The sequence below is a fragment of the Pristis pectinata genome, chromosome 40, assembly GCF_009764475.1.
Source record: "Pristis pectinata isolate sPriPec2 chromosome 40, sPriPec2.1.pri, whole genome shotgun sequence".
Lineage (NCBI taxonomy): Eukaryota > Metazoa > Chordata > Chondrichthyes > Rhinopristiformes > Pristidae > Pristis > Pristis pectinata.
This window is the reverse complement of record NC_067443.1, coordinates 8,702,949-8,715,195: the sequence shown is the minus strand read 5'-3', so window position 1 is coordinate 8,715,195 and position 12,247 is coordinate 8,702,949. Positions and strand designations below refer to the sequence as shown.

General features: G+C 47.3%; 1 protein-coding gene across 1 annotated transcript; it reads right to left on the bottom strand.

Moving 5' to 3' along the window:
• Nucleotides 1–1,644: 1,644 nt before the first annotated feature.
• On the bottom strand, nucleotides 1,645–10,239 carry LOC127587543 (uncharacterized). The gene is made up of 6 exons (XM_052045950.1): nucleotides 10,132–10,239; nucleotides 8,999–9,325; nucleotides 5,907–6,197; nucleotides 3,873–3,986; nucleotides 3,714–3,772; nucleotides 1,645–1,800 (listed from the first exon to the last, which is right to left on the bottom strand). Exons 1-6 carry the CDS (start codon nucleotides 10,172–10,174, stop codon nucleotides 1,768–1,770), a joined length of 867 nt encoding a protein of 288 aa, XP_051901910.1. The 5' UTR covers nucleotides 10,175–10,239; the 3' UTR covers nucleotides 1,645–1,767.
• Nucleotides 10,240–12,247: the final 2,008 nt, after the last annotated feature.

Sequence of the window (12,247 nt, the reverse complement as noted above, 5' to 3'; positions counted from 1 at the left end):
AGGAGTTACATATGATCACTTCGTCACTTTGAGATCCCTTTAGCTGGCTCCATTCGCTGTTGGTGGTTGGGGCAGCTGCATCAAACAATGGATACTCGGGGCCTTATTTCTGCTGGTTGTGATATTTGTTTTTCGTCCCTTGCCTGAGATCACTCTGTGGGGTGATGGCCCACAGAACAGCTGCCTCCATCATGATCCAACGGCCAACTGCCCCTGATAAAGTCTTCACGGAGTTACAGAAGCTCTGCTCTATTGAAACTCAGTAAGATTTATGTTGTGTTCACAGGACAAAAAGGGGAAGCGTAAACGCTGTGACAAGAGCAGACAGAGATGGTTTTCAGAAAGTATCATGTCACCCATGCTGAGCAAGGTCCTTGACAGCACAGCTCCTCTCTGTACAGCATGGGAGCCGAGGTCACCAGCACACCAAGACAAGGATGCAAACGAAGGATTGCAAGGCACACACTAACTACTGGACAATTACTTTACTAACTCTGATGTAGTATTGGCCATTAACATCTAGTTTCCATTGGTCAATAACACCTATATTAGTGGAACGTGATTGGTATTTTATGTATGCGAATGAGTAATTCTGAGGTGCCCAAATTTTCTCCTTGTGCACAAGTAAATAAAGTGTGATTGAGAAACGAGTGCAAGTTGTCAGAGTCCAGTTAATTGGCGACGACAAAGGCAACACATCCTCTCGCTGATTAACGGGAAGTCCAAGGCTTCTTATTCACTCGCGGGTTGTGGGTGCCGCTAACAATATCTTGACCGTCTTTGGCCCTGAGAAGATTGGTTTGCTGAGACTGTTGAAAGTCGGCCACAGGACTGAGCAGGCAGGAGAGACAGGGGTTTGTACGTGTGAACGATGATGGTTTTAAATTCAGTTTGGGCCCATGCCTCCGACTCATTAGGCTGAACCACCAAACGGGTACACAACCAGTCCGTCAATAATTGACCTTCGCGGGCAGCGCTCAACACTAAAGCCTCAGCATCAATAATGCCTTCCCCACCTCAAGCGCGAAGGTTGCTGGGATTCTCGGCCAACCACTGCTGCGCCTGCGCACGGATCCCTGAATCCGCCTCCAATACGAGCGAGGCGACTCCATGTGTTTGACACCAGGAGCTCCGGTCACCGGCCAGCGGCTTCCTACTGTCGGCGCGCTTGGTCCCTCCCTAAAACTGGGGCTGATTCACTCCTTCATCACTGAAGGACATTTCTCACACCGGTAGAGCTGGTGTCAAATACTATCCCTCGGATCAGTCCAAAACCAATTAATTCTACAACACGTTTCAAATCCCAACTGAACCTGACTCAATCCTACCCCCTCAGAAGCACGGCGCACCCTCACTCGTGCCCTCCCTCAGGCCGTCAGCTGTGGGGGAGGGTGCCCTGTATATCTGGTAGGAACGTCTCAGGACCTAGAGTGAGAATTCAGGATCTCTGGCCCCAGCAGTGAATGTGCGACCAGCTGCCCCACAATCAGGGAGAAGCGCCTCGCCGCCATCTCGGCTTTTAGAGAAAAAAGAATAAATTCGACATTTAATGTCACACAAGAATTTATTTAAGCAGTAATTGGGACAAAGGTGCAATGTAATTGCGACAAACAGTACACAAACAAACAGGGAGCTGCAGATTAATCACAGGTCCTCATTACCACCGCACATGGTCTGTTACTGAGGAAGCTCTGGGTGAGTCTTTGGATGGAGAGGACTGAATCTTTCCATGTTCGCGGAGGAGAACCTTCGCCCTGCCTTTCGATATCAGTTGTTACCAATCGCCAGCTGAGCGTAGGTCTGTGAGCCAACGACAAGAGAACGGTTACTCCCCTCCCCACACCATCCTTCGCCGTCAGACGGGACCAGGTTGCACCAAAGGGGAACTCGGCAACGCGTTAACCCCAGGTCAAAGGAACATGGCGTTATCGGTGAAAGAGTTTCATTCCGCTTCACTCTCACTGATTGCAACCAACAACCAACAGGTCTCTTGCGGACCCTGAACCTCTCCCTGTGCCCCCGCTCCCCCCCCCCCCCCCCCCCACCACCACCCCCCGATCTCGGCAGCATTCTTCAGCCTCCGCACTCTGCAATCTTGCACAACCTTCCGCCCCAATCCATCTGTAACATCCTACAGCCCCCGCACGTCTTACGGTCTCTGAAATACCTTCCAGCCCTGAACCCCTCACTGTCTCTGTAAACTTAGACCCACACTAAACCTCTCCCTGTCCCTATAACCACTCCAGCTCCCACATTCTCCCCATCCCTGTAACAGCTTCCAGCCCCTTCCTCTTTCCCAGTCTCCAACCTCCAGCCCCTGCACATCTCCCATCTCTAAAAACCCTCCGCCTCCGCAACTCTCCATATAGCTGCAACGTTCACCAACCCCTAGCTCTTTCCTATCTCGGTAGCTCTCTCTGGCCCCGACACCTCTCCCTATTTTTGAATGCTCCTCCTTTCTCCTTGACAACCTCCCCAACACCCCTCCCCCAGCCCTTACAGCCCCCTCTATCTCTGTAAACCCCTCCAGTCCCTACACCTCTCCCTATCTCTGTAACCCCCTCCGGCCCCTACGCTCCTCCCTGTCTCTGTAAGCCATACCGCCCCTAAACCCTCGCTATCTCTGGAAGCCTCAGGTTCGAAATTCAAATAATCTTTCCAGCTTTCTATCCTTGTATCTCTGTAGAATGTTCTAGCCTCTACACTTCTTTCTAACCCCCTGGACTCCCTTTATCCCTCCCCACTAGCCCTTTCATGCCCCTCTTCCCTGTATCTGTATAAACCCCTCCAGCCCTTACACCCCTCTATATGTGGAACCCACTCCAGCCTCTATATCCTTGCCGATCTCTAACTCCCTCCAGTTGCTACCTCATTCCTGCCACTAAAATCTCCTCCATTCCCTGCCCATTCCCATTCTTTGTAATATTTTGCAGCCCCACAACTTCCCAAGATCTCTGCATTCCTCAGATGCGGCCTACCCGTCACCCCCTGATTTCCCCTTACACCAATAGTAGCGTGTTTTCTGCTATTGGGCTCCGTCCTCCCCTCATTGAAAGCTTTCCAGAAGATCGCGTGGGACTCAGTTTTGGGTCACATGACCTTATGTGGTTCGCATGGTTTCATGTCACATGACCGTATCCCGTCCCTGTAAGTTATTGCAGGGCCTTGAATTCCTACACAAAGCAATAATTTGAATGTTCATCCCTTCAATTTGTAGCAGGTAGTTAAATTAAAATCCGACATTTAAGATACTACGACGAAGATTTTCATAAATATCAAGGAATCACGTGACTTCAGCCAAATTTCCAATTGGACAAGAAGGAGGCCATTCAGCCTCCTTATGGCCATTCAGCCATAAGGGCTAGGCCATTTAGGACAGAGGGGAGGAAAAACTTCTTCTCCCAGAGGGTTGTGAGTTTGTGGAATGCACTGCCTCAGAGGGCAGTGGAGGCCAATTCTCTGGGCACTTTCAAGAAGGAGCTAGATAGGTTTCTTATAGGTAGGGGAATCAAGGGATATGGGGACAAGGCAGGAACAGGATATTGATTGTTGAGGATCAGCCATGATCTCAAAATGGCGGTGCAAACTCGAAGGGCCGAATGGTCTACTTCTGCTCCTATTGTCTGTTGTCTTTCTTACTCCTCCCATCCCCCAACCGGAAGAGCTTTCCCCTACTGAATGACGGCAGATTTTCCCGGATTATTCACACTTACGTCGTGTCCTGGATTCTTTCTCCGGGAGTTGATGATTTTACCAAATGTTTCTGGATTTCCTGGTGAAGAAGATATTGAGAAGTGATTTTCTCTTCAAAGGGAGTGTTCGCCAGTTGGCGAGAGCTTCAATTCACGATTGGGTTAAGGCCGGCAAGTTACCTGCTTGGCGTTTCTCCCTGCCCTTAGTGATGGCCACAGCGGTTGCCCCCAGAAAAAGGAGCAGGAGGGTCGGCACCAGACTGAAGAAAATTATATGACAGGGCTGCAGGTCGTCTGAAGGACAAAGAAACATATTTCCATTAAAAGAAATTTGCCATCAGTCTCACCCTGCCATTTGCTGGCTTGTGTAGCCCAGTTGCTCAATAGTTTACACATAAATGCAAATTGTCAATGTGAAGAACTGTGCACCTCCAGTTTCCCCGATTCCCTTCGCCATAGCTCTGGAAATCCTTCCCAATCTCTCTCTCATTCTGAAAACTCAGCCCTTTGACCTAAACAATGACCTATCCCAATGGTTCCCTACTCGGCATAGGAACAGTCTATTCGGCCCAACCAGCCCATACTTAGGCTCCGCGTGGCCTTTTTCCACTCTCTACTTTCTACTCTGTTCTGAGAGGAGGATAATGCTGAAAAGGTTACCGAGTCTGCCCAGGCTTTTTGTCCAATACAACGCGACTGCCTGCAAGATTGGAGACGGCGGGCTCTGATTATAATTCGGGTGGTGGCCAATGACATTCGCTGTATGTGCTTTATATTAAATATGTTGGTCAATCCTATTGTGACCGTCGCTCATGGCTCCAGGGACACGGGTTCGATCCCGAGCTCGGGTGCCGTCTATGTGAAATGTGATCGTTTCCTCGTGATCACGTGGGCTGCCACACATGCCCTAAAGACTTGCTGGTAAGTAAATGCCACTAATGAATGAAAGGGTATCTGATGCCCATATAGAAACGCATAAGGTGGAGGGATATAAAGGGAAGGAAATCTGAAGGAGGATGTCCCAAGACGTGAAATGGACAATAACGGACACAACATTGGGGACTATCAGAGTGTGAGGGGTTGTCACAGAAAATGATCAGAATGTCACTAAAACCTCCTTTACAATCCTTGTGCCTGGAGTTTTACGAAACGTTGACATTTTAATCGTTTAATACAATAAATATGGAAGTTTATATTAATTGGTAATTGGTTTATTATTGTCACATGTACCGAGATACAGTGGAAACCTTTTGTTTTCGTGCCATCCAGACAGATCATTCCACACATAATTACACCGAGGTAGTACAGAAGGAAAAGAAAACGAAGAACAAAGTGTTACGGTTACAAGGAAAGGGCAGTGCAGCGAGACAAATGAGGTGCAAGGGCCACTACGAGGTAGACTGAGAGATCAGGAGTTCATCTTTATCGTATGAGTGGTCCGTTCATGCGTCTAAAAGAAAGAAACACGCGAGATAGACCAGTTACCCGGTTTGTGTTTGATATTTTGCTGACATTTGAAATCACAGCAAATAGGATGTACAAAGGAGAATTGGTAAATGTAGGGCTTTGCATTTCCAGAAAACATTCGTAGTGTTACGGGAAGATTACAAGTTAAGAGCCCAGATGGTTGGGGCGATATGTTGGTCTGGAAAGGGGAGTGAGTAACCAACAGAAATCGGAGAGCAGGGATGGATGGGTCACTTTCGGGCCTTAAGGATTTCTAATGTTTATTGATGAGTTGAATGGAGGAACGCGTGTCTTGTAACCAAATTTGCCGAAGATACAAAAATAAGTGGGTCAACAAGTTGTGAGGAATCCAAAAAGCTATTGAGAAACTTATCGGGAGGCGTGTATTGGGAGACTTGTAAATAAGAAGGGCCTATTATAAATAAGAAGTCCATGATAATAAATCCGATTCTGATTCTGACCTTTTTTTCCTCAGCAGAGTGGTCAAATCATCTAATGATGAGGGAGGAAATGAGAGAAAGGTTTTCACTCAGATAGAGGAGGGGGTCTGAGTGATCGATGGAGTCAGAAACTCTGGCCACTTTTATGCAATACTTGGGTGCACCTGAAGAACCGTGACCTTCAGGGTCACAGAGACAGCACTGGAAGGTGGGATTAAGCTGGTAGCTTATTATCGACCGGCATGAGCCCAAAGGTCCGAATGGCCTCTGTCATAAAATTGATGGGAATCATTGGTTTCTTTGATACCTTTCTGAACGGCGACACGGTCACTGACCAGATCTCCAGCGGTGCAAGTGCAGACAGCACCACTACGCCAAGTTTCCGCCGAGATATGGAAGCGGCTTCTAACGCTGTAACTCCCGTCCGGATCAAATGTCGGGGGATCAACGACACCTTCACTGATGTTTCCCGAAACATTCCAGCGGATGAGCAAGGACTCGGAAGAGGCGCCTCTCACCAAGCACATCAATGGCACCAGTTTCATCTGGGGGATTTCATCCACTGGCGGAGCTAACAGGAATATCGTCGGAGGATCCGCTAAATGCGGAAAATACAACAGAGCTGTATTAATCGGGTTTGTCAATTTTAATTACAGTTGCGAAACCAGGCTCTTCGGCCCATCTTCTCCGTGCTGGCTGTCGAACTAATCTATAGCAATCTCATTTTCTCACACCCTCCTTGTAATCTTGATGTCATAGTTCATCTGCCTCGCAATCCCCCTCAGGCAGTGAGGTCCCAACCACCCTCTGACAAAAACATCCTTCCTCAAGCCCCCTCGAAATCTACTGGTTATCTTAAACCTAAGCCCACCGGTTATACACCCCCTGCTAAAGGGTTTTCGCTATCTATCTTATCTATGCCTCTCATAATTTTCTACGCCTCTACCAGCTCAACCCTCACCTTCTCCACTCCAAGGAAGACAAACCCAACCAATACAAACGATCCTCGTAAACGAAACGCTCTAACCCAGGCAACATCCTGATCATAGAGTCATAGAGACTTACAGCAGGGAAGCAGACAATTCAACTCACCACATCCACACTGACCAGTGGGCACTCATTTACATTAATCTCACCTCCCAGCACTTGGCTTAGGCCCTTCTATGCCTCAGTGATTCAAGTGCAAATCTAGAGACTTCTTAAATACTGTCAGCCCCCTCTTCAGCCGCTCTCTCGGGCAACGCATTATAAGCACCCACAGCTCTTTTGCTGAAAACAGTTACCTTTAGATCCCCTCGAAATCTCTTCCCCTTACCCTAAATCTATGTCCTTTTGTTTTATCTACCTCTAATTTGGGGAAGGGTTTCCTGCAGTTTAACCTATCTACACCTCTCATAAAATAAAGTTGGAGCATGACCTTGATTTTTTTACATTTTCCCGAGTAATGAAACGGCGGTATCCATATGCCTCCCTGGTCACGTTATCTACCTCCGCTGCCACCTATGAGTATCACTGGATTTGTACTCCAAGGTCCTTCTGTTCCTCAATACTCCCCAAGACCCTGCCATTTATGATGTCCTAGCCTTACTAGTTCTCCCAAACTGCATCAATTCACATTTCTCTGGATTAAACTTCTTAGCCTATTTCAACACTTCACCATCACCCTGACGCCACAGACCACCCTCCAAACTATCCAAACTATCAACAATTCCGCAGCGAACTTACTGAACATGGCTCCTCCCTACAAATCCAAATTATTCACGTATTTTGCAAATATCATAGGACCCAGCACCGATCCCTGTAACAGTCATCCAGCCCTCTACCATCACACTCTGTCTCCTATTGCCAGACCAATGTTGGATCTCAAGAGCCCTGACATTTGGGCCAGCCTTCCATGTGGGACCTTTTCAGAAGCTTGACTGAAGTCCATGTAAAACAAACCTACTGCTCTGCCTCCACTGATGCACTTGGCTACCACTTCGAAATTCCTTCACATTACTCAGACAGGATGATCCCTTGACACGGCCACGTTGGCTATCTCTGAATTGACCCTGTCACTCCAAGTAATCATTAATCTTGTCGCCTAGAGATTCTCCAGTAACTTCCCTCCTGCTCATGTTAGGCTCATAGGTCTATTGTTACCAGGTATTTCCCTGCTACTACATTTTCTGTCCCACAGCCAACGGGAACCTCGCATGTGACCAGCGAAGATTTAAACATCTCAGTTAAAACCCCAGCAGTATCACAACTTGCCTGCCACAGCAGCCTGGGACAGATACGGGGATTTGTCTACATTTAAGACCACAAAGGCATCGAGAACCTCCTCTTCATTCATGAAGATTTGCACTAGAATTTTACCTTTCCCTTACTGATTCCTACAACTACAAGATCCACTTCCTTTGTGAGTACTGACCTCATCTGTACCTTCTGGCTCCGGACGCAGATTGCCCCTGTTCTTTCTCTGGTTATTCTTTCTTATTTAATATACTTATAGGACGCTTTCGTATTAACCTTAATCTGTGAGCCAATGATATTTTGTGACCCCTTCCTAATCTGCCTTTTAATCATCTCCCTGCACTTGTTATGCTCCTGAAATGCTTTGCTCGTCTTTAGTTCCCTACACCTGCCATATGTTTCCTTTTATCTCTTCATCCAACCCTCAATAACCTTCGATATCCAGGCTTCCCTGAACTTGTTACCCCGGGCTTTTACCATGACAGGGGCATGTTGGCCTTGACCACTTGCTGTTTCTCCTTACCGTACAGATATAAACTTGCTGCAAGCAGATGCTCCAAATCAGCCTTAGACAGGTCCTGTTTAATGTTCATGAACTTGGCTTTCCCCCAATTTAAGACAACTCAATAATCCCACTATACTGAGCCTTTCACGCTATCCAGGTAATATTCGGAAAATTCAAACCTCCTCTGCACCCTCTCCAGTGCAATCACGTCCTTGCTACAAAGTAACGACCAGAATTACACACACTGCTCCAGCTGTGGCCTGATTAACATGTTGTACAGTTTTATCATAACCTCCTTGCTCTCAAATTCTATGCCCCGGCTAATGAAGGCAAGTATTCGGTATGTCTTCACCACCTTGTCTCCAAGTTTCCTCAGTATTTCCTAGGGTCCTGCCGTTCATTATGTCTGTTCCTGAGCTCCCAAAGCATATCGCCTCGCAGTTTTTTTCGGGATTAATTTTCTCCTGTCATTGTTCTGCCCATTCCATCAACTCATCAGTGTCGCTCTGTAGCTGGAAGCTACTCTCCTCACTACCGACAGCACCATAAATGTTCGTCTCGTCTGCGAATGTACGAACCCTACCTCCTACATTCGACCTATAACGAACAACAAGGGTCCCAGCGCCCGTAGAAATGAATGCACTTGTTGTGACTGTTACCTGTGACCACCAGTTTGGATCCATTGCCGAACTCACTGTAGAGATGAGCTGCACAGAAGTAGATCCCGGAATCATTTAGCTGGACATTCTCAATCACCAGGGTGTAGTTGGCCGATTCTTCGTCTACAATCCCCGAAAACCTCCCGTCCGGGCCCACGAATCTCCCCATTCTGTAAAGGAACTGCAGATGCCCTCTGTCGCTCTGTTTATACCAGCTTATAAAAGCAAGCGCACCCACGTCCCGGCTGCAATTCAGGGTGGCCCGACTCCCGACACGAACGGTCTGAACCGGCGGAGACTGGAACAAGGCCGCCTGAGATACAGAAACTGAGAAGGAGATAAACGTTTTACCACAAATTACGGTCCTGAAGGCGCGATATTATTCGTGATAAAATTCAGGCGAATATCTAAAACCCGACGCCTGGTGCGCTATTGAAAGAATGCGTTACACTTCTCCTCCGGCACGTTGCCGACCTTTATTTAATGCACTTTAACCCGGCCCCATAACTGTGAATAACTTTGAACTGTCTGTCCTTGTGATTTCCACAGTAGTTTGGTCCACACTTTAACCTGCACTCTTTCTGTCTCTTTCTATTTGCGACACTTTGTTGTGCTAAAGACCACAATAAGTTTTGCTAATGTTCTCTTCGAACCCCTTACCCGTTCCCAGCAGCCGAACGGACCTTCAGACCACGGTTGTTTGATCTAATTTATGGAGAATTCGCATTAATTTTGTTCGCGGGTAACGTGGCGCGACTTCAGCCGCGCGCCACCCGAAGACCTTGCTTCTTTTCCTTACAAATTAAGTCGTTGGAACGCAGAAAGAGGCGAGGCGGCTCAGTCCGTCCAATTAGTTGCACTACCCACTGCTCTAACCCCACGGTTCTATCCAAATTTAAGAAAGAGCCGTTGAAATTCCCTCCGGGCGCTGCATTCTCTGGCGGAGTGAGAATGAATTCTCCACACCTTCCCTCTTGTGTCATCCATCTGCCCAATTCTACCTTCTCCGATTATTAGGGTTAAACAAAACCCCTTATTCTACCAAATCCCTTCTGTTTATTAACTGCAAATTCCCCACTGAACTACCCGCCCAAACTCTTCTCCGCTCCATCAGGCGAGTGCAAGTCGCTCACCTTGCAATAGGTGGGAGAGAGCGAAGACCGCGAAGCAGCTCATTGTTCGTGAGCGGGTTAAACACTGGCAGTTAATCGCTGACGCGTGTCATTGGTTTGTAAAGTCGGTGCGAAGGAGGGGTAAGATGCATTGTAATTTACGAAAATCACACGCAATGTTTATTAATAAATGTTCAGCTGTACTGGAAACAGGTAGAGGCGCGCTGTGGGTTTCCTGTTTACGCAGGGCCCGGTACACACAGATGGAACGTAGTTTGAAGACACAAGCAGTACACGTCTACTCGCGTTGGTCAGATCACACTTGGAGTCCTCTGCACAGTGCTCAACTCTTGGGTGTGAAAACCAAGAGGTCTCTTGTTAGATTTATCAGGAAAGACGAGTCAGTCCAAGAACGTGGAGAAGATGTTTCCAGGTGGGGATGGTTGAATTGGGAGTGGGGGAGGAGCGGTGGACACCGGAACTGGAGATCATCAGTGTAAGGCCAATGAATGAAGCAGGAAAGTCAGGAGAACCATGAGACTGCGAGCCCTGCTCCTTCAGGGGATAGTTGGGGCGAAGATCAGAGGTCACAGAATCATAGAGTTATAGAGCAATACAACACTGATACAGGCCCTTCGGTACAACGTCCATGCCGACCACGGTGTCTACCCAGTGAATACCAATTTGTGGGTTTTAATAATAACAGACCCACATTTCCATCTTGTTTAACTGCTCCTGCACGGCGTTCCAAGTTGTTTAATTGACAAAAACGTATTTTTGTGATCACTGCTGTAACATTGAAAAGACACTGACCAATTTGTACACAGCAAGCTCACACAAACGGCGATGTGGTGGTGACCAGTCTTGATGGATCGATATTAGATCAAAGAACGGGAAGGAATTGTCTTCTCTCCTTCAGTAGAGTAGCCATGGAGTGCTTTAATGAGTGGGAATGGGCAGACGGGCTTCATTTTAATATCGCCTGAAGACGGCACAGTGGGCAGTGCGCCGCTCTTTCTCTGGAGATTCGGTTTGGGCATTTGTGGAGAAACTTAAGTTAAAGAGAAGCTGGATGTTCAGATTAAGGAGGAAGGGATAACGTACAATGTTAACGAGGGTGGTGGAAGGAGGCTGGAATGGAGGACGCAGCCGGTGATCGACAGGGTCAGATGATTCGATGCACTGATGTGATGAAATGATCTGTATGGATGGCAAACAAAACAAGGTTTCTCACTATACCTCGGTACATGTGACAATAACGAATCTATTCTGTTTTGTTGACTGTTTGTTGCACTGATTTAGTTCTATTGTCTTGGTGAACAAATACACTAACACATACACACATAAACACACAGACACGAACTACAAGCATTCAAAGGCACAAACACGCACACACACAAACACATACACAAGCACACACAAACACACAAATATACACACATATACACAAAAACACACACACAAACATACACACATATACACATACGTTGTTTAATGTTGTGTATGAGTGAGTGTATGTGAGTGTATTTCTGTGTGTGTGTGTGTGTGTGTGTGTGTGTGTGTGTGTGTCTGAGAGAGAGAGAGAGAGAGAGAGAGAGAGAGAGAGAGAGAGGGCGAGGGGCTGGGTGATGACAGTCACAGCCTAAGTAAGTATACAAGAGACAATGGTCAGCAGGAATGGGAACCTTACCAGGGAACCATCAGAATCTCAGCCTGGAAAGCATCAAAGACTCGGGGTATTTCTCCTTCTCTGAATCTTGCACACTCAGTCTCCCACATGAATATGACGGTGTATGTGTCAAATCACCTTTTCTCAGCCTGAGTCTCTCTCCCTTATCCTTGGCTTTCCCAACCACGTGAAATAGTCTCTCCACATCTACTCTTTTAGTCCATTCAGTGTCTGGTCTCTCATGTTCCTAAACTGAAGATAGTTTTGCGCAACCCTGTCAACCTATCCTCACGGATCAACCGACTTATCCAGGGAACCTCGTCTCCATAGCGAGTGTAATCCCTGATACAAAAATCAGATCTGCTCACAGACTTTGGCTCAACAATGGACTGTAAGATACGACAAGACTTCTGCATTCTTGCACTCTAAGCTCCTTGCAAAAGGCCAACATTTGCCTTGTTCACTGCT

Excerpts from the sequence above, each read along its gene's own strand:
- LOC127587543 (XM_052045950.1), bottom strand. The coding sequence starts at position 10,174 with ATGAGCTGCTTCGCGGTCTTCGCTCTCTCCCACCTATTGCAAG. Across the intron at positions 6,198-8,998 it reads ATCCAAACTGGTGGTCACAG|CGGATCCTCCGACGATATTC; the intron begins GTAACAGTCACA and ends TTCCGCATTTAG. Across the intron at positions 1,801-3,713 it reads GAAAGAATCCAGGACACGAC|ACCTACGCTCAGCTGGCGAT; the intron begins GTAAGTGTGAAT and ends GTTGGCTCACAG.